At 45.2% G+C, this 23,983-nt stretch overlaps 1 protein-coding gene across 1 annotated transcript in view; it reads right to left on the minus strand.

The window, feature by feature from the left end:
* The window catches only part of SELENON (selenoprotein N), a 54,729-nt gene that overhangs the window by 15,270 nt on the left and 15,476 nt on the right, over positions 1 to 23,983 (minus strand). Inside the window, exons 3-8 of the mRNA XM_087727034.1 lie at positions 21,090 to 21,220; positions 20,359 to 20,571; positions 12,012 to 12,136; positions 5,510 to 5,647; positions 4,792 to 4,873; positions 3,554 to 3,736 (exon numbers count right to left, since the gene is read on the minus strand). Coding sequence (XP_087583160.1) covers positions 3,554 to 3,736; positions 4,792 to 4,873; positions 5,510 to 5,647; positions 12,012 to 12,136; positions 20,359 to 20,571; positions 21,090 to 21,220 — 872 coding nt within the window. The remainder of the gene's footprint in view (positions 1 to 3,553; positions 3,737 to 4,791; positions 4,874 to 5,509; positions 5,648 to 12,011; positions 12,137 to 20,358; positions 20,572 to 21,089; positions 21,221 to 23,983) is intronic.

Here is a 23,983-nt window from a genome sequence, read left to right on the forward strand (position 1 = left end):
GGTTGTTAAGTGAGTTATTGACAACACTTTTTTCTATGTTGTTAAGCAAATCACTGCAATTATTGAGTGAAACATGCAGATGTTAAGTGAATCTGGCTTCCCACATTGACTATATTTATCAGAAGCCAGCTGGGAAGGTTGCAAATGGTGATCACATGACCCCCGGACACTGCAGCCATCCTAAATACATGCTGGTTAGAGCGCCTGAATTTTGATCCCATGACCATGAGAATGCTGCAATGGTCAGAAAGGCAAGGACCGGTCATTAAGTCACTTATTTCAGTGTCACTGTAACTTTGAATGGTCATTAAATTAGAGATTTTAAGTCAAGGAATATCTGTAATGCACAACTGTCAAGAAAAAAGGTGGTTTTTTTCTACATCATGTGGTAAAGGTAAAGATAAACGTTCCCCTCGCACATATGTGCTAGTCGTTCCTGACTCTAGGGGGCAGTGCTCTTCTCTGTTTCTAAGCCAAAGAGCCAGTGCTGTCTGAAGACTTATCTGTGGTCATGTGGCTGGCATGACTAAATGCCAAAGGCGCATGGAACGCTGTTACCTTCCCACCAAAGGTGGTTCCTGTTTTTCTACTTGCATTTTTAATGTGCTTTCAAACTGTTAGCTTGGCAGAAGCTGGGACAAGTAACGGGAGCTCACTCCGTTACGCGGCACTAGGGATTCAAACTGCCGAATTGCTAACCTTTCTGATCAACAAGCTCAGCGTCTTAGCCACTGAGCCACTGTGTCCCATGTCACATCACGTGGAAGGTGCTCCCAAACTACTAAAGACTTTTTTGTGAAGTCTTCCTCCTCCAACAGGGCTATGAGAAAAACCAAAGCTTGTTGATACTTTCAAAGGGAGTTTCCTTTAAACAATGAAAACAGCAACTTCAGGGAGGAGCCCCCCACTCCCAAAACCCTAAATAAAAGACCCTTGGTCGCCATGATGTAGAAAAGATGTGGAGCCTCTAGAAAGAGTGCAGAGAAGAGCCACAAAGATGATTAGGGAACTGGAGGCTAAAACATATGAAGAACGCTTGCAGGAACTGGGTAGGTCTAGTTTAATGAAGAGAAGGACTAGGGGAGACATGATAGCAGTGTTCCAATATCTCATATCCCACAAAGAAGAGGGAGTCAAGCTATTCTCCAAGGCAACTGAGGGCAGAACAAGAAGCAATGGGTGGAAACTAATCAAGGAGAGAATGAACCTAGAACTAAGGAGAAATTTCCTGACTGTTAGAACAATTAATCAGTGGAACAGCTTGCCTCCAGAAGTTGTGAATGCCCCAACACTGGAAGTCTAAGACGATGTTGGATAGCCATTTGTCTGAAATGGTATAGGGTTTCCTGCCTAGGCAGGGGGGTTGGACTAGAAGACCTCCAAGGTCCCTTCCGACTCTGCTAAGGTTGTGCAGGTTTCACTTGCTCTGTTATTTAAAGGTAAAGATACTAATCACGCTCATCTCCTAGGACCGTGATGGTGGCACACAAGAGCCCTCTCTGCTGGCATGTGTGATGTCGCCCCAGGTCAGATCTCTGTTTTTCCTCCATGAGCTTCTGTTTCCCTGTAAATGACGAGACAGAAGCTCATGAAAGAAAAAGAACTTACCCCTTGCTGCGCTGCCAAGGTTGGGATGCCCCACCTCCCGCCGGCTAGCTTTCTGCGCACGGGCATGCCTGCCTGCACTTGGGCACATGTGTGTGCATATGCACATTCGTGCGCACACCCCTTTCAGTTTGGGTATGCATGCGTGCAATTTGGGCACTCGATGTCAAAAAGGTTCCCCATCACTGTCCTAGGAACTCAGGTAGCCTCAACGATTCTATAAAAGGATGCAAATGACCAGCTGTTTGCAAGGAGTATAAATCCTTCCATTCCCCACCATCCAGTCAGAGCGGAAGAAGCTTCTTGGATGAGAAGTGAAACGTCTTCAAAGAAAAACAAGGAAGTCCAGTTGCTTTTTTGGGGGGAAAAAGCACCTTTGGGAATCTCCTAGGAATATTCACAGTGTTTTCTCAGCAGTAGAGTCTAAGTCGTTTTCTCAATGGCCTTTTCTGGGATCTTTTTCAACTTCCCATCTTAATTTACAACCGTGACATTTTCAGGTGGTTCCCTGTTCAGGAAATAACTAGTCCCCAATCTGCTTCTAATGCCGACAAGGGAAGTTAAGCTACTATTTACATAACTGCTCATATGCAATATCCTCGCAATTCATTTAAGAAGAAGTCACATATTTCAAGTTAAACAGAGATCTGGCGTTATGCACAAGCCTGTAAATTGGCCAACCCTGCTATATAAGCCTTCCGAAAGGAAGTATGTTCTTCTTAAGACAAGCATGCAAAAAACGTGCCCTGTAGGCTATCACTTTCTTTGCAACCCTTGAGTGGGTGAGGTCAAAACCAGCAGCCTTTTGTGCGTGTGTGTATTTGGGGAGTGGGTTAAAGGGTAAAAAAGACACCTAAGCCTCTAAGTCAGTCTGCTGGTTTGACAAAAATCACAAATGAGTTGGTGATAAGCCACCTGGAACAGCCAAGGGAAATCATCAAAGCCATTAAAAAGCGAAAGTTAGAATATTTTGGACATGGGATGCGACACCGAGAAAAATACAGCATCCTTCACTTAATTCTCCAGGGAAAGATTAAAAGCAAAGGTGGTCCAGGCAGAAGAAGAACATCATAGCTTCAAAACCTAAGGGACTGGTTTGGACAAAATTCAACAGCACTTTTTCATGCAAATGTTGACAAAAATAGGATTGCCAACATGATCGCCAACATCCGATGACAGATATGGAAAAAGAAGGAGGAGGAGGAGGAAGAGGAGGAGGAGGAGAAGCAGCCGCCGCCTCTCTTCAAATCTCTTCAAAGACTCACAGAGCCCTTTCAACCCCTATAAATCCCAACCACACCCCAAAATTAGGTCCTGGCCAACCCACTTTTGAACTGCTCCATTAATATGGCACAAAGCCTGATACAACCCTTGAGCCAAAAGCACTCGTGTTGCTTAAGAGCCAACCATGCACAAATGTTTTAAAATGACTCAATTGTTCAAGTTCCCACCAGCTTTTGTTTTGATTTCATTTTCTCCTGGAATTCCCCCCCCCCCCGGTTCAGTGGAGGGGGAGCTCTGTTACGAGAGCTGCCTAACATTTCATATTTTGAGCTATAAATTCACTTTGTTTCAAGCTCCTGAGTTACACACAGGCTTTGTGTTCCCTGCTGATAAGAAGCTCCTAGAAACATTTCTGTCGCTTGCCTCTTTCACCATGGCATCAGGGATTTGGATAAGGGGAAGGAGAGAAGATACAGCCATTAAAACACCATTTATTCTAAGAGATCCAGATTCCACTGGGACCTCAACCAGTACTTCCAAGCATGTATCAAAAACAACGTACTGTGTACTGTGAGTTTTGGCTAAAAGAGCAGCTTGTTTTGTTAGTGGGTTAAGTCACTTTCACTACTGGTATATGGCTTGCATAGTTGTATTACTTTAATTCCTTAGAGCATGGTCATAATTATTTAATCACGTTTGAGAGGATGTCAAACTCTTTACATACTTTCTTAAATGGATACATGACCACTTCCAGTTTCCCAGATGCTTCTTCCCAGCTTATTTCTCTCTGCCAGGAAATGTCTTCAAAAATAAACTGAATTGGTTCTCCTTCTCTGCTGTCAATCACGTTCCCATTTTCATCATGAATCACTGAGGGGGTAGATGGTCCCAGAGACTCCAGCTCCATCTGCAAAGCAACAGGGACATAAGACCTTTTGGGGATACCAAAGTGGTATTTGATTGCCTTATGATGTAATCTATTTCAGACACCCAGAAGAGGGGTTGTTTCTTTTTTTTTTTTTAATAAATATTTTTATTGTACATTTTCCACTTATTCTACATCACAATTTCAATTTTGCAACAGTGGTATACTGGTTGTATCAAGTCATTTTTAATTATATACATGGTGTTATACACCTAATAGTAACTGTTATTCTCTTAATCATATAGTACTGTGTTTCCCTGAAAATAAGACAGGGTCTTATTTTCTTTGCACCCCCAAAGTAAGCCCTTGGCCTTATTTTTGGGGAGGTCTTATTATTTTTGAGGTGCAGGAGGCAGCGAGCGTGGTCACTTCATGGCTGCTGCTGTGTTGCAATATTTTTGGGGAAGGCTTATTTTAGCTAAAAGCCCGATTGGGTTTATTATCTGAGGAGGTCTTATTTTCGGGGAAACAGGGTATAATCTCTTTTTAAATACATGATATTGTACAACATAGTTATGTCCATAATTTCCATTATTGTGTCATAACATTCTATACCTATATCTCTCTATACATTTTAATCTATTGTCGCATACAGTCCGAGAATACTATTGCTTACAATATATATTCTTATGTATATTTTTATACCTGTATTTGTTTCTAATTTGGTAATCTTCTTTCATTGTTGATTTTCTAATCTCTGCACCTATTATCCAGCCATTTATACCATAAGTCACATATTGAATAATATTCTGGTACTCCTTTAACTTCCATCGTTAGCCTGTCCATTTTGGCACAGTCTAATATTTTCTTTATTACCATTTCTTCTGAATCGGGGTTGTTTCAATAGCTACACTAAACGTAACAGTAAATGCAATCACTATGGAATAGCTGGAAAAGGACTCTCCTATTTCTTAGCCAACATTTTATGGAAAGATGATCCAGGCTAAGTTGGAAAAGACCGAGAGTTCTTGTTAATTGAAAAAGAATAAGAATGTCTATGCACATACATAGAGGATTAGTTCACACTTGCTACAGACCTGAGGTAAGTATCCTATATCCACCTCCATGTTGCTGCTTTCTAAGGCACCGTATAACCATTCCATATCTACATTGAGGGACCTGATGGGGGGTGGAAATTCACAGTCATTAGAAAAATGGGAAAGCTGCATTCAACAAGGCCAAAAACTTTCATTCACATGAAGCAGGGCACCCATGAGAAAGGGAAGAGGGCAATTACCAAACATAGCATTTAGAAATATATGGAATACATTGACAGCAAGGCAAGGTCTTGTTTAAAAAATTGATTTCAATTTGCTTGAAAGGCCATATGGACATTCTAGAATCTTATCCCACTCCAAGTTTCATCTTCTTCTGGCAATAGGTCAGTGCCAGAAGTGTGCGCATGCGCAGAGTTCCCAGATGAAGGGAACAGCTAAAGAACAGGGGACAACTTGGGAGGAAGGTCAGAGGTGAATAGCCCCTCCCAGAGGAAATAAAAGAGGAGTGAAAGGGGAGTGGAGTTTGCAGGAGATAATTAGTTCGCTTAATTGGTTTTTGACTCTCCTTGCCAAGTTTTGCCAGATAAGGTCTGTGACTGTAAATCCTCTTTTGAAAGACTTTGTTGGATGTGAATGAGCAGAATTCACAGTAAATTAATAAAAGGGTTTTTTGTCAGGACAAGGAGTTTGCTTCATGCTCTTGGGAAGCCTCAGTCAGAACACTTGATCAGTGCTACTGGAAACTGGAGCAGCTTACCTGTTATTAGGGACAAATAGCTTGAACTCTCGAACATGGGAAGAATCCTTTGAGAGGACAATGTAGCCTGTGAATTGGGCAGGAGAAAACCAGAATGGGAAATTTGGAGGCTCATTCAGTTGGAATTCTCCATGGATTCTGAAACAAAAAAAGAACAATCAGCCATAGTGTCCTAATGAAGCTAAGCCCTTTATTTCCACAAAATTAATCCTCCCTCATCGGAACCAAATAAAGATGACTGCATTCACACATCCTAGTAAACCAGAAGAATTTTGGGTTATTGTAAATGAGCAAGAAGTGGCTAAACCAGCAGTAACCAACTGTTATCTGCAAGAAAATTTTGGTGGTCTGCAGAATTTTTTTTGCATTTTTTAAATTGCACTAAATCAAGGGTCCTCAAATTATGCCCCCTGGGCCAGATACGTGCAATGAATGTTTGTGTTGCTGTAGACGATCTCCCCCTTTGTGGTCTTTTTGTGCAGGTTAGAGGGGGGGGGGAATGCCAACTTGGGGATCTGCTTCGGCCTCCTGGTGCAGGACTTTGGGCGAAGGCTGGAGGGAAGCACCACTGGTGGCAAAGAGCTGGAAGGCCTTGATCCAGTGGGACTGCATCATGGCCTGGAACTGGTCTGGCCATCTCAGCCTGCTGAGCCTCCAGGCGCCGGTACGTGGCCTTGCATTCCTGCAGGTCTTCTCTCTGCTTGGATACCTTCTGCTTGTAGTCCTCAGTGAGATGTTTCTGCTGAGCCTCCTTCTCGGCCAGATCCAATTTGAACTGAGCCAGCTGTTTTGCCAACTCTTTCTCGTGGTAGCTGCTTAGCTCCTACAACTGCTTCCTGTTGGGGCCCTAAAGAGCTCGGGTGTGGAGTGGAGGCTAGGTGGGGAGGGGCAAGTAGAGCACCCCCTCGACATGACATCGAGCACCCCTCGACATGACATCGAGTTGGCCACACACACCCAGTCACACGACCACCTTGCCATACTCACCCAGCCGATCATTAGGCAGATCATATTAGTGGTCCGCAGGATTTAAAAGTATGAATTTAGTGGTCCCTGAGGTCCAAAAGGTTGGTGACCCCCGGGCTAAACAGTGGAACTTCTTCACATGATTCATTTACCAAGACATGCATCTATATTGGCTTAGACAGCTGCAGAAGCTTCCCGTTTGCTTCTATGGTAAATTCCCAGCATTGCCATTAATACTAAATAATTAACAGGGTGGGATAGTCTGCCTCTCATACATATAATATTGATGATGCTTCTCGCCTTCAAAACATAAAAGAAGACTGCCTATAAGGAAGTGTTTTTTTTAATCTCCTACTCTGCACTATGTGTATTTAAAAATGATTGTGTTTTATTATTTAAATTTAATTTAATGATTGTATTTGTTATTTTAATTGGATTGGATTTGATTTGATTGTTTTAAATGGAGTTGGTAGCATCTGTGGGGACCCAAAATCGAATGAAAACATTTCTACATAAAGCATGTAATTGTAACTTTATGTTTTCTTTCTATTTTTAACGGCCTATTAAATATTAAGCCGAGTTCTATGTTGTCGTCCATGAAACATTAGCTCTCTTGTTAGGCACATTCTGAGTTAATAAACTGCATCGTCTATTTCTCATCGGTCACTTAGCTTGATCTCCCCTGGGAAAAGATTTATAAGTGCAAATCCATCCAGATCCAGGAGTTATTATAGGAGGTCACAGAACATCCTGAGGAATGTGTAACAAAGCCAGTCACATACCCACAATTGCAAAAATGACACCGTTATACATGTCAAGCTCGTCTTGCTTAGGTATAGTAGATCGATGGTCACTTTTGTCATTGAGGTCAACTGCAGAATCACCAAGCCAAGCTCTTCATTTGGCAGACTACTGACCAATGTGTGGCACCGCCGTGGGATAAGCTTTGGTATAAAGCTCAAAGTCTACCAAGCAGCAGTGCTAACTACCCTGATGTATGCCAGTGAGACTTGGGCTGTATACAGGGGGCACACTAGGCATTTGAATCACTTCCACACGACCTGCCACCATAGAATTCTGAGGATACGGTCGCAGGACAAGGCACCAGACACAGAAATCCTCTCCAGAGCAGGCCTGCCATCCAGTCACACCCTGCTGATGAAAACCCAGACATACTGGCCAGGCCATGTTGCAAGGATGCCAGACCATCACATCCCTAAACAGCCCCTCTATGGTGAGCTGTCTCAAGGAAAGCGATCGCATGGGGACAAAAGAAATGATGCAAAGACACATTGGAAGCCTCCTTCAAGTCCCTGGAAATTGACACCACCTCCTGGGAAACCCTGGCACAAGATCAATCCACGTGGCACATGCTGATCCACCAAGGCTGCCAGGCATCTGAGGACAGAAGGACAACCCTAGCACAAGAGAAGCGAGGCATTCCGCAAAGGCAGAGCTGCAAATGCTACAACAGTAGTGCCCACACATTTCTGCTAAGACATTTGGTGCCCATATAGGCCTTACCAGCCACCTGCAGATACATCATGGACGGCCCACAACTTGTTAAATATTAAGGTCCTCTTCGAACATGATGGACAAACATTATCAATAGCAGATCTAAATGACTGAACGAAGGTTCCCACTTTCTAAGACAGGGGTCTCCAACCTTGGCAATTTAAGCCTGGAGGACTTCAACTTCCAGAATTGCTGGCTGGGGAATTCTGGAAGTCGAAGTCCTCCAGGCTTAAAGTTGCCAAGGTTGGAGACCCCTGTCTTAGAAAGTGGGAAACTAAATGGTTACTCAGTATTGTTGGCTGTACAAGGACTGGCACTCTCCTGAACATCTGGCTGGAATTTTTGACAGACCTTTTTGGAGATGCCAATCAGAGTCTATTTCCATGCAAAGCAGGTTGGCTAGGTGCTCAGCTGAGAAGGTAATCAATTTCACTGGAACATGAAACACTCCCTCCCACATGGGAACTGCTTGTCTGTACCAATAAGTAACACATGATTCCAATGAGCAACGTTAGTGCAGGACTGTTCCTACATTGAGTTTAGAACAACTGTTCTCCTGTTGAGGAACCAGTCCGCAAGGACCATTATTCTCGATCTGACAAGCCAGCAACAGAAGGCCTTTAAAATACATGGTCTTTAAATGGCACTGTGGGGGGAATAATCACATCCCAACAATTCAATCTGTTCGGGACAAAGAAAGCTAAATTTAACTTGGAATTAAAAATTAAACCAACTGGACCTTCTTTATTGATGATTACATTTTAAGAGCCTTCAATACTGAAGACTCTCAGGTTTGAGGTTTGAGGTTTATTGGGATTTATATGCCGCCCTTTTCCCTGAGGGGACTCAGGGCGGCTTACAACCACAGGGGAGGGGGGTGCAAGGTCAAAAACAAAACAATATGTGCACAAAGAAAAAAATAATAAAACACAACTTTCATTCAGCAATCAAACACTCGGGCGGGTAATTGGAAGCCTATCCCCAGGCCTGCTGGGAGAGCCAGATCTTGAGGGCTGCGCGGAAGGTCTGGATAGTGGTGAGGGTACGGATCTCCATGGGGAGCTCGTTCCACAGGGTCGGGGCAGCAACAGAAAAGGCTCTCCTCCGTGTGGTCGCCAGTCGACATTGACTGGCAGATGGGATTCGGAGGAGGCCCAGTCTGTGCGATCTGATTGGTCGATTTAGGGAGGTAATCGGCAGAAGGCGGTCTCTCAAGTACCCAGATCCACTACCATGGAGTGCTTTAAAGATGGTCATCAGTATCCTGAAGCGCACCCGGAGACCAACAGGTAGCCAGTGCAGCTCGCGGAGGACAGGTGTAACGTGGGCGAACCGCGGTGCGCCCACTATCACTCGCGCGGCTGCATTTTGGACTAGCTGTAGTCGCCGGATGCACCTCAAGGGCAACCCCATGTAGAGCCCATTGCAGTATTCCAGTCTAGAGATCACAAGGGCTCGAGTGACTGTTGTGAGAGCCCCCCGGTCTAGGTAGGGCCGCAACTGGCGGACCAGGCGAACCTGGGCAAATGCCCCCCTGGTCACAGCTGACAGCTGGTGATCAAAAGTCAGCTGTGGGTCCAGGAGGACTCCTAAGTTGCGGACCCTATCTGAGGGGTATAAAATTTGACCCCCCAGCCTAAGCGTTGGTGTATTAGCCAAATTATTGGGGGGGAAACACAACAGCCACTCGGTCTTATCCGGGTTGAACTCTCAGCCATTGAAATAGAACATAAACATCAAACAGATCACAAACTTCAAAAAAACCCCACACCTTATATCTATCTACCATGAAAAACAAAAGCTTTTAAAAAAAATTTCAGCAAGGTCATCAGTTCTCAGTTTGACAGGAAAAGCATTCAGGAAAAACAGATGGCCAGCAATTCAGATTGGCCGTAACTTTGGAAAGGGGTCAGTTCATGAATCGAGGTCATGGAGTCACGTATATAATGTACATCCCTTGGTGTCTTTCCTTTAGATCAGTGGTGTCAAACTTGCGACCCGTGGGCTGGATGTGTCACATGCTGGCCCCGCCCCTGCCCAGTTTAGCGAAGGGGGGGGGGAGTCCTGATATGTCACGTGATGCCGCTGTGATGCCCCAAGTTTGACACCCCCGCTTTAGATAGTTCTAAGCAACAGGATGAAATGGTTCCACCTGCGGTTGCACCAAACACACTTTCTGCTCAGCTCTACCCTTACATACTTGCACACCTATTCCTTCCATGCCCCACACTGAATATGGCCTTTCTTCTCTTGGGGGACTATTATCTGTTAGTTCTAGGGGTAGAGAAAAGCTCAGAAGGAGGCAGAGAGGGAGCTAGACAGCAGTGAGGCAGAGAAACAGCTAGAGCCTGTTCCCAGTGTGCACATGCGCAGGGCTGCCAGAAGAAAACTACAACTAAGACAGCAGGGTTGACTTTAGAGTACACCTTGGAGGTGATTGGCCCTTCCCATAGGAAACAAAAGAGGAGCGAATGGGGAGTGGGCTTTTGCAGGAAACAATTTGATCTTTTGGTCATTTCAAGAGTAGAAAGTTCTGTTTGTGACTATAAGACTCTCTGGGCCAAGTTTTGCCTTGCCCTGCATTTGGAAACTAGTTATTTGGCAGCTCTCCAAATGAGATAAGGTTCGTGTTGATAAACATTCCTTTGAAAGACTGTTTGCTAAGACTTGCGGACTGTGAATGAAAGGAATTCACAGTCATATAAATAAAAAGGGTTTTGCCGGGACTAAGACTCTGCTTCTTGCTTTTTATGGAAGCCTGGGTCAGAACAGCTTGACCACCCAGAGTGCCTAAGTCAGAAATTGAACACATTTGTTTATAAAAATACCGGCTCTTTTTTTCATTATTTAAAAACAAGCCCAACAGGGGATAAATCTTTCTTCATTCCCAAAATATCTTCTACAAACTATGTAACTTCTACAAATTTTCTTTTCTGGTAACAAAACCCCCAACTTGTTAAAGAAGCTGAGCTTATCAGCTGGAAAGCTGACAACCCAGGTTCCAGATCCAAGGGTAGCACTCCTGTTCCTTGCCCCATCTTCTGCCCATCTTCTGCACTTCAAAAGCATGCAAATGTGAGCAGATAAATAGGTACCACTTTGGCGGGAAGGTAACAGAGTTCTGTGCACCTTGATGCACAGGCACAGTATATGTGGTACACAGGCAAAATGCACAGGTTCAGTATATGTGGTACCTTGCTCAATAGTAGCAACTGTGAGAGGGATCTTGGAGTCCTAGTGGACAACCATTTAAATATGAGCCAGCAGTGTGCAGCAGCTGCCAAAAAGCCCACACAGTCCTAGGTTGCATTAATAGAAGGATAGAATGAAGATCATGTCAAGTGTCAATACCACTTTATAATGCCTTGATAAGGCCACACTTGGAATACTGCATCAAGTTTTGGTCACTACGATGTAAAAACAATGTTGAGACTAGAAAGAGTCTACTCTGATGTGGAGACTCTAGTGCAGAGAAGAACAACAAAGATGATTAGGGGACTGGAGGCTAAAACCTATGAAGGACTGTTGCAAGCAACTGGGTATGTCTAGTTGAATGAAAAGAAGGACCAGGGGAGACATGATAGCAGTCTTCTGATATCTCAGGGGCTGCCAAAAAGAAGAGGGTGTCAAACTATTCTGCACAAGCACCTGAGGGTAGGACAAGAAGCAATGGGTGGAAACTAATCAAGGAGAGAAGCAACCTAGAACTGAGGAGAAATTTCCTGTTAGAGCAATAAATCAGTGGAACAACTTGCCTCCAGAAGTTGTGAATGCTCCAACTGTGGAAGTTTTTAAGATGATGTTGGACAACCATTTGTAGGAAGTGATGTAGGGTTTCCTGCCTAAGCATGGGTTTGGACTAGAAGACCTCCAAGGTCCCTTCCAACTCTGTTATTCTATATTCTATTTATTTATGTATGTCTTTGCACAACGCAGGCTCCATCAGCTAAGAAATGGACACGAGAACTGCCCCCTAGGTTCAGATATGACAGGTCAGGGGATATCTTTACCTTTACTTTACCTGAAGGCTATTTTGTAGTAGAACTCTGCTACAGCTTGAATACAGGCCACTGCTCCCTGAGGAGCAAAACGAGTTTTCACAAATGGCCGCGGGTGGAACATACTCAAGAGCTTGTGAATGATGACCTAAAAGGAAAAGATATAAGGAGGTATGACCTGAAAATGAATAATAGCCTCTGAAAGGATAAGCCAAGAATAGAATAGAATATATCTTTATTACAGTCATAGACCAGCAATAGACATCACTTTTTGCAATATATTAAAAAAAAGGGTACTGACATTAATAGTGGATAATAACATCCCTTTTAAGAAAATGCACGTTCTCAAACTGTTAGGGTCACTCCCTAGTTTACATGGGGGAAAGCCGAGAAGTATGTGAGTAAATATATTGTTCCAAAAATTGTTAGAGATATCTCCCAAAAGTTGGTACAAGTTGACAGCTATAATTCTGTAACCAATTTTTTTCTTGTGGACATTGCAGCAACACAGAATTTTGCCACTGCATGGGTTTGAGTCCTGGAGGAGAAAGCCTCCATAAAAATTGTCTGCCCTCCCTGGCAATCTCTCTAGTAAGGGGAGCATATATGCTGACCTATAAACTCTGTATAACTCACAGTATAATAGAACATGGGAGATATCTTCAACTTCTTCTTTACCACATATACATAAGTGCTATAGGTGTTCTCTTATACCTGCCCTGGAGGAGTGCTGAAGGAAGAATGCTAAATCTGGATCTGAAGAAAGCTATTCTTTGTTTTGGGAAGATCAGATCATTTAGATATCTTGCCAATTCCCACACACTCTGTTTGATTCTGTCCCTACTGTGGAGAGGCAATCTATTTAGTTCTTCTTAGAACTCCATGTTCTTCATTCTTGATTACTACTTGCTTTGCTTGGTCAAAGCCTAGGGACATTAAGAATACCAGTGAGAGCCCATAAGAGCTCAGCCTGTGATCTATCGCCTGTTTCCAGGGCGGGATAAGCCAAGAATTACAGAATCTTAGCACCTCTACTGACTGCATTCTGAAATAACTATCTTGAAATCCTTGGTGTAAGTTACCTGTCAGGTTCTTGAAGAGAGTTATTAAATCTCCCCTCATATTGTCTCTCTCTGACAGGGAACATACTCCAGCTGCCTCTCCTCACTAGAGATAAATGTCCCTCAACAATAGGTATCTCAGGTTCTTTGCTTTCCCTCCCATTTCTTTGCTCCTTTCAATAAATTATAGCTCCCGTCATTACTGAATATTTGTTATAGTAATCACAGTGGTTTTGGTCTTTAATACACGCTAGCCAATATTCCAATGGGCAGCTGCCAAGGACAGGAAATTGATCTGCCCATTTGCACTGCATTTCTACTTTGTGCTCTATTGATCCGCAATATTTCTTTCTGTGATTCAGAAAGTACTGCACTAAAATACCATTGCTTTCTCTCCCCCTTCTCCCTCTTTCCAAAGCTTTCCTCTGAAGTCACTTTTGCAGGGACTGGATTTAATGAATCCACTTGTACCCTGGTGTTTTTCAATCTCTGTGACTTTAGAACATGTGGACTTCAAAATCCCAGAATTCCCCAGCCAGCAGGCTTTCTTGCTACTTTCTATTCCCCAGCATGCTGGCTGGGAAATTCTGGGAGTTGAAATCCAAAGGGCTTGAAGTTTCTAAGACTGAGAAACACTGTTATATACACGGAGTTCAGAAATTCTCTATCAAGGACCTTGAAGGACTCATATCAAATGATCTAAGTGCCAGAGCTCACTGTAACAGCATTGCCAAAAAGGGCGTTGGTACTTACCTGATACGCCTCTTCTCATAGTGGGGGGAGGAGTATCCAGGATGGGTGTTGACTTTGTCCTCTCATGATTGGATGAGTCAGATAAGCTCTTTGGGTAACGCCCCCTGGCCAGCAGGACTACCCATTCTTTTGACGAAGAGCTCCATCCGACTCGTTGCACCATTCACTCCAGACTCTTAATTCAGTTCTTAGCTTTTATCGTCTTCAACATCAATATTTATATAACTTCATAAAACTGTGAACATAAAACTTAGTCATACAAACAGAGTCAGGGAGGGACTGGATACTCCTCCCCCCACTATGAGAAGAGGCGTATCAGGTAAGTACCAACGCCCTTTCTCCATAGTGAGGGGGGAGGAGTATCCAGGATGGGACGTACCAAAGCCTGCACGTCCCTAGGGAGGGAGACCCCAGAGGCCCCATGTCCCCCGCTTGTGCCAGTTGAGGCGTGGGCTCCGCCCTGTGAACCACCTGCAACGCCCTGCGTCCAAGAGGCCCTGCGTCCAAGAGGCTTTTGCCCTGCGGGGTAAAAGAGTCCAGTTTATGGTTCCTAGCAAAGGGAGAGGGGGAAGCCCACGTGGCTGCCCTGCAGATTCCGGCCAGGGCTGTCTGCGTGGCCCAGGCCCTGGATGTGGCTGCGCTCCGCGTGGAGTGAGCTGTGATATGATTGGTGTCTGAAAGCCCTGTGATTGGTATGCAGTGGCAACGCAGGTTTGCAACCACCTACCTATTGTGGTGGAAGTCACCCTGTTACCCAGGCCCCTATTGGAAGGAAACAAACAGAGCTTCGGATTTCCTGACTGGCCTGGTTCTCCTGAGATAATCCTCAGGGCCCTCCTTATGCCCAGAGTGAGCCCCTTCTTTCCCCCCCGTCTGGACAGAAGTTGGGCAAATCAGTTCCTGGGTTTGATGGAAGCAGAAGCCCACCTTGGGATGAAGGGCGTAATCCCACTCTGTCTTAGTGGGGGAAGCAGAGACCCTCCCCGGTGGAGAGCTTGCAGTTCATATATCTGCCTGGCGGGGGGGGATGGCCACCAGAAAGGCCACCGTGAGAATCAGGAACTTAAGGGAAGCTGTTCGTAAAGGCTCAGATGGAGCACCTATTGGAGCGTCCCCTACCCTGTGTAAGTCCCAGGAATGGTACTTGAACGCTGCGTGCGGTTTGGGGTTGGAAGCCCCCTTGAGGAATTGTCTGACCACAGGAAGGTGAGTCGAGCTCTGGTTCCTGCCACGCAGGACAACTGGCGAGAAGTCTGGGACCTGTCTCCTAATTGTGTTAGAAGCTAACCCTCTGTCCCGGCCTGCCTGGAAGAGGTCCAGAATCTGAGGCACTGAGGCCTGGCTAGGATTGTGCCCCAGGGAATTACACCATGAGGCAGAGGCCTGCCACATGGAGCCATATATACGCTCTGTGGAAGGTGTGCGGGCAGTCTGGATAGTCTGCATCACCCTGGGGGGGGGGGGAGGGTCTTTCCCCAGGATGCTCCGTTCCAAGAGCTAAGCGGTCAGCTGGAGCCATTGACGGTCTGGGTGCTCCAGCGACCCCTGGTTAAGGGATATTCCCTCCAGGGGGAATCTCCATGGCCTCTCCGTTGAAGGCGACTGGAGCTCTGCAACCACAGTCTCCGGGGCCAGAGAGGCACCAAGAGAACCCCTTCTGCCCCCTCCCGAAGGTTTTCCCATATGACCCTGGGGATCAGGGGTAAGGGCGGAAGGCATACCGACAACCCCTGGTCCAGGGGCTTCGCAGATCGTCCGCCCCTTCTGCCCCCCCCCCATGTCTGGTACCTGGAGATGACCCTCAGGAGCTGAGCGTTGAGGGCGTGGCGGATAAGTCGATCTCCGGGTGTCCGAAGCACTCTGCCATTTCCTTGAAGATTGCTGGCTGCAGCTTCCGCTCCAAACTGTCCCCTTGGTCCGGCTGAGCCAGTCGGCTCTGATGTATCCCACCCCTGCTATATGTTCTGCCCTCAGCGAAAGTTGTCTAAATTCATAGGCTATCTGAGGTGCTTCTGCGATCTCTCATAGTCGGGCATCCCATTCTGAGTTTGTGGTGGGTTCTGGCATGGGGACCAGCCTATCTGACCCTTTTTTCCCCCCCGGCCATAAGGGTGCTATGATTCTATGGCTAGGATTAGCGCAGAGATATTCTGAATGTAAACACCGATGGAGTTTAATGGGCGGCCACTAGAGTGTGTGTAACGATGAAGAGAGGGAAGCTAAGGCTCACAATAAGGCCTGCCACAAAGGTAAAATAATAATAATAACAAGAATCACAACAACAATAATAATAATAAAATGAAATACAAAAAGGGGGGGCATCTTCCCGCCTGATAAAACCAAGAAAGATTAAGGAAACAATTGGTCCCTTGCTGGGAGAAAGTGGCCCGAAGGTGACAGGCAGCAGGGGTAGAGCCGAACTATTTAACTCGTGCTTGGCATCTGTCTTTACCAGCAGGGATAAACTATCCAACCTATCAAAAACAGCACCCCAAATTCAGATTAGGGACCCAAGATGAGATAGGGAAGAAATGGTAGCCTGTCTATCTTAGGCAAGGTCCAATTCCCAGGACCGGGTTACACCCCAGGGATCTGAAGGAGCTGGCGGATGAGATCTCCAAACAACTGAAACTATATCTATCAGAGCTCCTGGAGTACCGGAGAACCACTATAGAATTGCTGATGTGATTCCCCCCCTTCAGAAAGTGAGAAAACCGGCTCGAGAGCCCAAAGCCAACATGGGTTTGTCAAAAACAGATCATACTAGACTAGCCATAATGAATGTTGTGTTTTATAGTTAATTTTTTATTCACGTTTCTTTTATGTCTTGTTTTGCACTCCCTTCCCCCATTGTTGTAAGCCGCCCTGAGTCCCCTCAGGGAAAAGGGCGGCCTATAAATGTTCAATAAATCTAAATCTACAAATCTTCTTAGATTACGGTGACAACCCTAGTGGACCATAGGAATGCCATTGATATAGTTAACTTGGACTTCAGCAAGTCCTGATAAGGTAGACCATAACCTACTACTAGATAAAGTAGAAGACTGAGGATTAGACCTAGTCACACCAGGTGCCTTGGTAACTGGTGCACACACCTATACTCCTCAATGGGACTGCCTCTTCATGGAGGGAAGAGTTCAGTGAGTCCCCCAAGGCTCAGGTTGAGCCCAGTACTCTTCAACATCTTCATCAGTGATTTGAATGAGGGTGTTAGGTGTGTAAGCTAACATTTGGGATAGCAAAATAAATGCCATGATAGTAGTACTGTTTCTTTAAGAACTGCTGTTATCTCAAGCGGTCATGAGAAGGAGCCAGAATGACTGTTAGCTCTCTGTTTGTTAAATGCTGATGGGGGGGGGGGGTCATCAGGTTAGCAGGTGACCCCAAGCTGGCAGGAATAGCCAACTCTTCAGAATACAGGCTAAAGATACAGAAGGATCTTGGTACCCTTGAGCATTGGGCACTACTTAGGGAAATGGGATTCAAAGAGGTAAGGTTCTACCTTTAGGCAACGAAGGTGAAGTGCACAGGTACAGAATACCTTGCTCCACAGTAGTAACTGTGAAGGGGATCTTGGAGTCCTGGTGGACCACCCTTTAATATGAGCCAGCGGTGTGCAATAGCTGCCAGAAAACCTAACACAGTTTTTGGCTGCATAAACAGAGGAATAGAATCAAGCTCCCGTGAAGTGTTCATTCCACCTTATAAGGCCTTGGAAAGGCCAGATTGGAATTCTGCATTCAATTTGGTCACCATGATGTAGAAAGGATGTGGGGGTTCTAGGGAGAGTGCAGAGAAGAGCAACAGAGGGATCAGGCTGGAGGCTAAGGCCTATGAAGAGCGGTTGCAGGAATTGGGCAGGTCTAGTTTACTGAAAGGAAAGACTAGTGGAGACGTGATAGTAGTGTTCCAATATCTCAGGGGTTGCCACAGGGAAGAGGCAACCTGATTATCCTCCAAGGCATCTGAGTGCAGAATTAGAAGTAATGGGTGGAATCTAATAAGGAGAGAAGCAACTTAGAACTGGGGAGAAATTTCCTGACAGTTAGACAATTAATCAGTGGAACAACCTGCCTCCGGACGTTGTGAATGCCCCAACAGTGGAAGATTTTTAAGCAGCTGTTGGATGGTAATAGCAATAGCAGTTAGAATTATATACTGCTTCATAGGTCTTTCAGCCCTCTCTAAGTGGTTTACAGAGTCAGCTGTTAACCATTGAGCTACAGGGCTGACTAGTAATGATAGCCATTTGTCTGAAATGGTGTAGGAATTTCTGCTTAGGCGAGGGGTTGGGCTAGAAGACCTACCAGGTTCCTGCCCCTTCTGCTATTGTATTGCATAGTATTGTATTGTATAGCATTTGCTCTTTGCCTATTCACCCCCACCCTTGGAAAGCCTTGGGGGAGGGGGGTAATCTCTAACCTGATTGGAGGTTCTTCTGTCTCTCCCTGGGGGCTGAATACTCTTCCTTGGCTTGGCCACGTGGGGCCCCTCCCCCCTTCTTTCCAAATGGTTTTGCAAGGCAATTGCCATCGCCCCGCCCTCAGAACTTAGCCACAAAAAACAGCTTTTGTTTTGCCTCCTACTCAGGGACTTCCCGCCCCTCCCCCCTCCTTCTCCTACTCAAGGAGAATTTTCTTAAGGGTGAAGGAGACTTAGCCCCCCCCAAAAAACACAGCTCTTGCTGGAAGCCTTTTTCTGATGGCATTCTCGCCAAGTCTCTTTCTCCTCCTTAAAGGAGATGTCCTTAAGGGTGGGGGGGGCTTTCCCTGTTACTATGCAGTTAGAAAGGGAGAGAACGGGCTTTTAGGCAGGATTTCTGAAGCACCAAGCCGAAGGGAATCCTCCTCTGGGAGGTGAGGAGTTCTCAGGTTGGGGGGGGGGGGTTTCGTGCAGTCTTGATTCATCTAGGAAGTAGGGGGGGGAATCCACCGCCTGCCTCTAACTCCCTTAACAAGCCTCCTGTTGGCCCTTTGCTGCATCCCCCGCCCTTGGCTAATGCCTCTGCGATGGTTTCTCACCTTTCAAGGGCTCCACAAGCCTCCGGTTGTGGCTGGAGGGCTGAGAGTTGAGGCTCTGAGCTGCTGGGGGCAGCCATCTTGGACCATGTGGTTTCAAGATGGCCCCGGCTCCAAATTCAAACGGCTCCTCCTTGCTGGAGCACATGGAAATGGCTTTTGCCTTTGCAGGCTTGCCATGGCTGCAGCTCTCTCCCCTGTCTTCCGCAGCTCTTTTTAAGCCTTTCCGGCTCTCACCTTGTCGGCTGCCAGCACAGGTGTTCCAGGGTATTTTAGCCAGCTTCGTGGCTCAACCCGAGGGGAGCAGAGGAGCGCTTCTGCTCCTGATTAGCCTCTGCATTAAGGGCTGCTTCTAGGAAGCATATTGCCCTCTCCTCCTGCCTGCCCGGCAATTGTCCTCCCTGAGTGACTCCGTCTCACTGAGTGGCCAGGGCAGCGTGCCGCCCCAGGGGGCTTGTGGCAGTCCAGTCCTTGCAGGAGGAGGCTGTGTTCGATGAAGGGAGGCAGGATTCGCCGGATCCAAGTTTATTTTCCTTACTCCTTTGTAAATTACTGGAGTTACTGAGTAGTGCAACTTTTCCTTGAGGAGATGAGTCAGAAGAATGGGTAGTCCTGCTGGCCAGGGGGCGTTACCCAAAGAGCTTATCTGACTCATCCAATCATGAGAGGACAAAGTCAACACCCATCCTGGATACTCCTCCCCCCTCACTATGGAGAAAGGCATTAAGATTGTTAATCTAATTTTGCGAAGCTTCTTCTCTGGTAAGGTTGTACTGCAAACTAGGGCATACAAAAACTTTGCCAGACCAATCCTCGAATACAGCTCATCTGCCTGGAATCCACACTGTATATCGGACATTAATACAATTGAACGAGTCCAGAGGTATTTCACGACAAGAGTCCTCCACTCACAATAGAATCCCTTATGCTACCCGGCTTCAAATTTTGGGCTTGGACAACCTAGAACTACGCTGCCTATGGTCTGACCTAAGGGTAGTACACAAAATTGTCTGCTACAATGTCTTACCTGTCAACGACTACATCAGCTTCAACCGCAATAATACACAGGCAACAATAGATACAAACTCAATTGCAGAAAATACGACTTCAGCAACAGAGTGGTCAACGCCTGGAATGCTCTACCTGACTCTGCTGTTACATCCTTAAACCCCCATAACGTCAACCTTAAACTGTCTACTGTTGACCTCATCCCATTCCTAAGAGGTCAGTAGGGGTAATGCCTAAGTGCACCAGCATGCCTAATGTCCCTGTCCTACTGTCCCCATTTATTTGTACCCATTTCCTGTGTTCATGTCCATGTTTATTCTTATCCCTGTTATCTTGTACATGAGTGACAAACTAAATAAATAAATAATTTTTTTTTAAAACTCCACTTCTCAATAAACAAAATTAAAGATGTCGAATTACCCTTTTAGTAAGAACCAACAACTTCACTGTTGTATCAAATTCCAGATAGCTCCACTCAACAATTGCAAATATTATTTTCTCTTCCTCATTAAGAAAGCATAATACTTTACCTCTTTGCCCTTGGGAGCTGGAGGATAGAAACGATTATTGGGAAGATATCCGGTAAAGATGTTTAGCTCACTGGGAATGATCCACCAAGTGTCACCAAGTTCCAACTTATTCTTTGGGGGAAGAAAGGACTTGAATTGCTGAGCAAACATCATACTCAGGGGTGAAGCAGGAGCTGTCCAGTTGCGGAGCCCAGTAAAGGCCACATGGGAAATCTGAAGAAAGAAGCAGACCTATTAATAAGCAAACCTAGTTTTTAAGAGAATGCAAGTACTCCTCAACTTGCAAACACAATTGGGGCCAGAATTTCCATTGCTAACCAAGGTGGTTGTTGAGTGAGTTTTGCCTGATTTTAGGACCCTTCCCCCCCCCCCCCCGCATGGTTGTTAAACAAATCACTGTAGTTAATTGATTTGTTGTTAAGTGAAATGACTCTGCTTGCCAGAAGCCAGCTGGGAAAGTTGTACACATGGAATAGATTTTATCAATGGCTGGAAACACGAGGTAGGAGTCGGAACACGAACAAATTAGGCTAATTTGGAATGAGATATTATATATGTATTAGAATGAATACGTTGGTCAAAAATAATAGCACTGTGTAAGTAGTATATATGTTATTTGTCTTTCACTTTGGTTTCTATGGTGGATGAAATGCCAGGACGGTCACACTGTGTTCAATATACTCCTATGTACATAATAAAAATATATTTTTAAAAAAACACGTGCTACTCACACCAAGGAAACCATCTTTGCTCTTTGTCATGGTTTCCATCAACAGAGGCTGGAATTTTGCAAGGATAGTGAGTGTCTCCCCATTGGGATCCGTCACCTCTTCTTCCTCAGTGCCTGATACAGGAACCATGCCTGAATGGAGCAAAAACTCATTTTAATATGGAATTGAGGACACAAGAATTTCTAGCAATCAGAAAAAGTTGGCATGAAACAGGTGGTGCAGAGAGGAAAAAGTAGGAATGAAGGTAACAGACCCAATGGTGTTTTCTGCAATCTGATCTAAATGGCTAAGCAACATTTAGAAAAATAATTCCATTTTTAGGAATTGAATGCCAACAAACAACAAAATCACACAGTAGTTTTAACATGTCTGAAATTTTGCCATTATCACATCATACAGGTTTTCAGCAATTTCATTCCTAAAATATAAATAAAATAAAATCCTAAAAGATTTGGGCCCTTAATCTCATTCCTTCCCTCCTACGGAATTATTACCTTTTTTAGTGAAATAAATGTTTCCTGTACAATAGCTCACCGCTACACTACAGTGCGACTGATTGATAGACGCTGTCCCAGAGAATCCACAATACCAGTTTTTGTCCAAATCAGAATGGCTGAAATTTGTACAAAAATCATTTAGATAGCATCTAAGGGGATGCGTGCAAAGGATTATGTGAACATTGATATCAGGTCCCCAATAGATCCCTATTGGGATGCTGCCATTCTAGTGGAAGGAAGGAAGCCTTGGCTTTTTTATGACCTCTCACCTGCTTTGGTCTTTCTTTTCTTTGATGTATCACCCTGGGATAGGGAGGAGGAAGGAGGGGGTTTGGGGCAGGGGTGGGTTTCTACACGAACCGGTACCAAATTGCTCACATGCGCGTTTTCCCCGTGCGCTTCCCACTTTGCACGCACGTGCACTAGCTGTGCGTTGCTTGGGCATGCGCAGTTCACATGCATAAAGACCATTAAAAGCTAATAAACAAGATGCCAGCAACGCCAATGGAGAACCAGTTTGGGGGCATGGCCAGCCTGGGTTCTGCAACCTAGGCCAGATTATCACTACCGGTTTGGCTAAACCTGGTCAAACCAGGAGCAACCCACCTCTGGTTTGGGGCCATCTGTTTTGACTCAGCTCCAAAAAAGATGAGAGCACAGCAACTTCTTATCACTTTCCCAGCCTAAAGTTCTTACAGCAACTCAACATCTGGCAATTGGCTCACGATTGCCCGAGTAACTTTTAACCTAATGTTTTAGCCAGGGGTGCGTTCTGGCTGCCATTACTACTGGTTCAGCTTTCTAAAAATTTTGTGTGTATGCACATTTGCATTTAAAATGATCTGTACATGCGCACAATATTAAAAAAGGAATAAAAATTACATTTTTTCAATGAATATTGTTGTGCGCATGTGCTGAACAGAAAATCAAGATGGCGTCACCAAGGATAAAACTGGTATGGCCATGTGTCCGCCGGAGTTACTACCTATTCGGCTGAACTGGACCGAATAGGTAGGAACCCACCTCTGGTTTTAGCATGGGGACTTCAGATCCTGCCTATTATCTTTCCTATCACTGTCTCTCAATAAAAGTTCCTTTTGAAATGCTGCTTGTTTCAAGAGTTCTGCCTTCTTGAGGGGTCTGCTGGGGCAAGACCTTATGTTTGATTCAATTCCTTCTATCTGCTCTTTATAGACTGTTAGGTAAGTTCCCTGTTGGGAGGGCGAGTGTGTTCAGAGAAGCGTTGTGAGAGTTGTGTTGGAGAACACACAAACCAGCATACAGAGACACTGCAGTTTAAATAGGCTTTTACTTTCGTGGAAATAGAGGTATGAGAGTCCATCAAACAGTCCAAGTCATACATGGATAAGACAGTCAGTCATCAATGTCTTTCAGTTAAGGGATAATCCAAATAACATAGTCCAGTATCATATAATCAGTTCAGTACTCAAAGTTTGCTAACAGTTGCAAAACTTACAATAGCTCACAGCACTTTCTAACAGCCAGCTTCCAAAACACTCAGATCAGATCAGCCCAGCATCTAACAAACAGAGAGCTAACAGTCATTCCGGCTCCCTCTTATGGCCGATTGGCCAACCCAACCGTTAGATTATATTCCTAACATAGGCTTCACCAAGTAGCTAGTGCCAATGCTGAGAAACCTTGTTCCAAGTTTTTTTAAGTTGCCAAGCATTTAAAAATTACACCAACTGTCCTCATTAACATGCTGACTTGTTTTAACTTGTTCTACCTTTCACTACCAAAATTCCCATGACGGAGCGCAATAAAAAATATAAAGCTAAAATTAAAGTTAGTTATTAAGATCTTGATCTGAACACTGAAATAAAAACAGGGATAAGTCAGCAGTTAAGCCTACTGAAAAAGCCCACAAAATCTTAATCTCTATTTGGCAGATGTGGGTTGCAAAGAATGGAGACCGCCCACAAAAAAGCTTGCTCCAAGTTATTATGACTGCCCTTTCTCAATTGGCAATCTAGTACAACTATATTTACCCTGTCATGACAGAACAAGCAGAAAACAGACAGTGCATTACACATTGTACACATGGATTATACTTGCGCAGTTGGGAAGCTATCACTTTACTACAGGTGTGTCAAAATCAAGGCCCATGGGCCAGATCCGGCCCAGAGTGCTTAGATCTGGCCCGCGGGTCTGCCCTGGAAACAGCGAAGGAGTAGCCAATGGTCCCTCTGGCAGTGAAAATGGAGCTTGGAAGGGCCACACGCAGCCCTCCTGAGCTCCGTTTCCAGCCAGCCAGCCTCCTGCAGCTCTCTGCCAGTGAAAATGGAGCTCAGGAGGGCCACACGCAGGCATCCTGAGCTTCGTTTCCGGCCACAAAGACCACAAGCTTGGGCTCTGTTTCCACTGGCAGAGGGC

Source organism: Thamnophis sirtalis, unplaced genomic scaffold, assembly GCF_051295495.1.
Source record: "Thamnophis sirtalis isolate CommonGarterSnake01/CBP01778 unplaced genomic scaffold, rThaSir2_p1.2 scaffold_13, whole genome shotgun sequence".
Classification (NCBI taxonomy): Eukaryota; Metazoa; Chordata; class Lepidosauria; order Squamata; family Natricidae; genus Thamnophis; species Thamnophis sirtalis.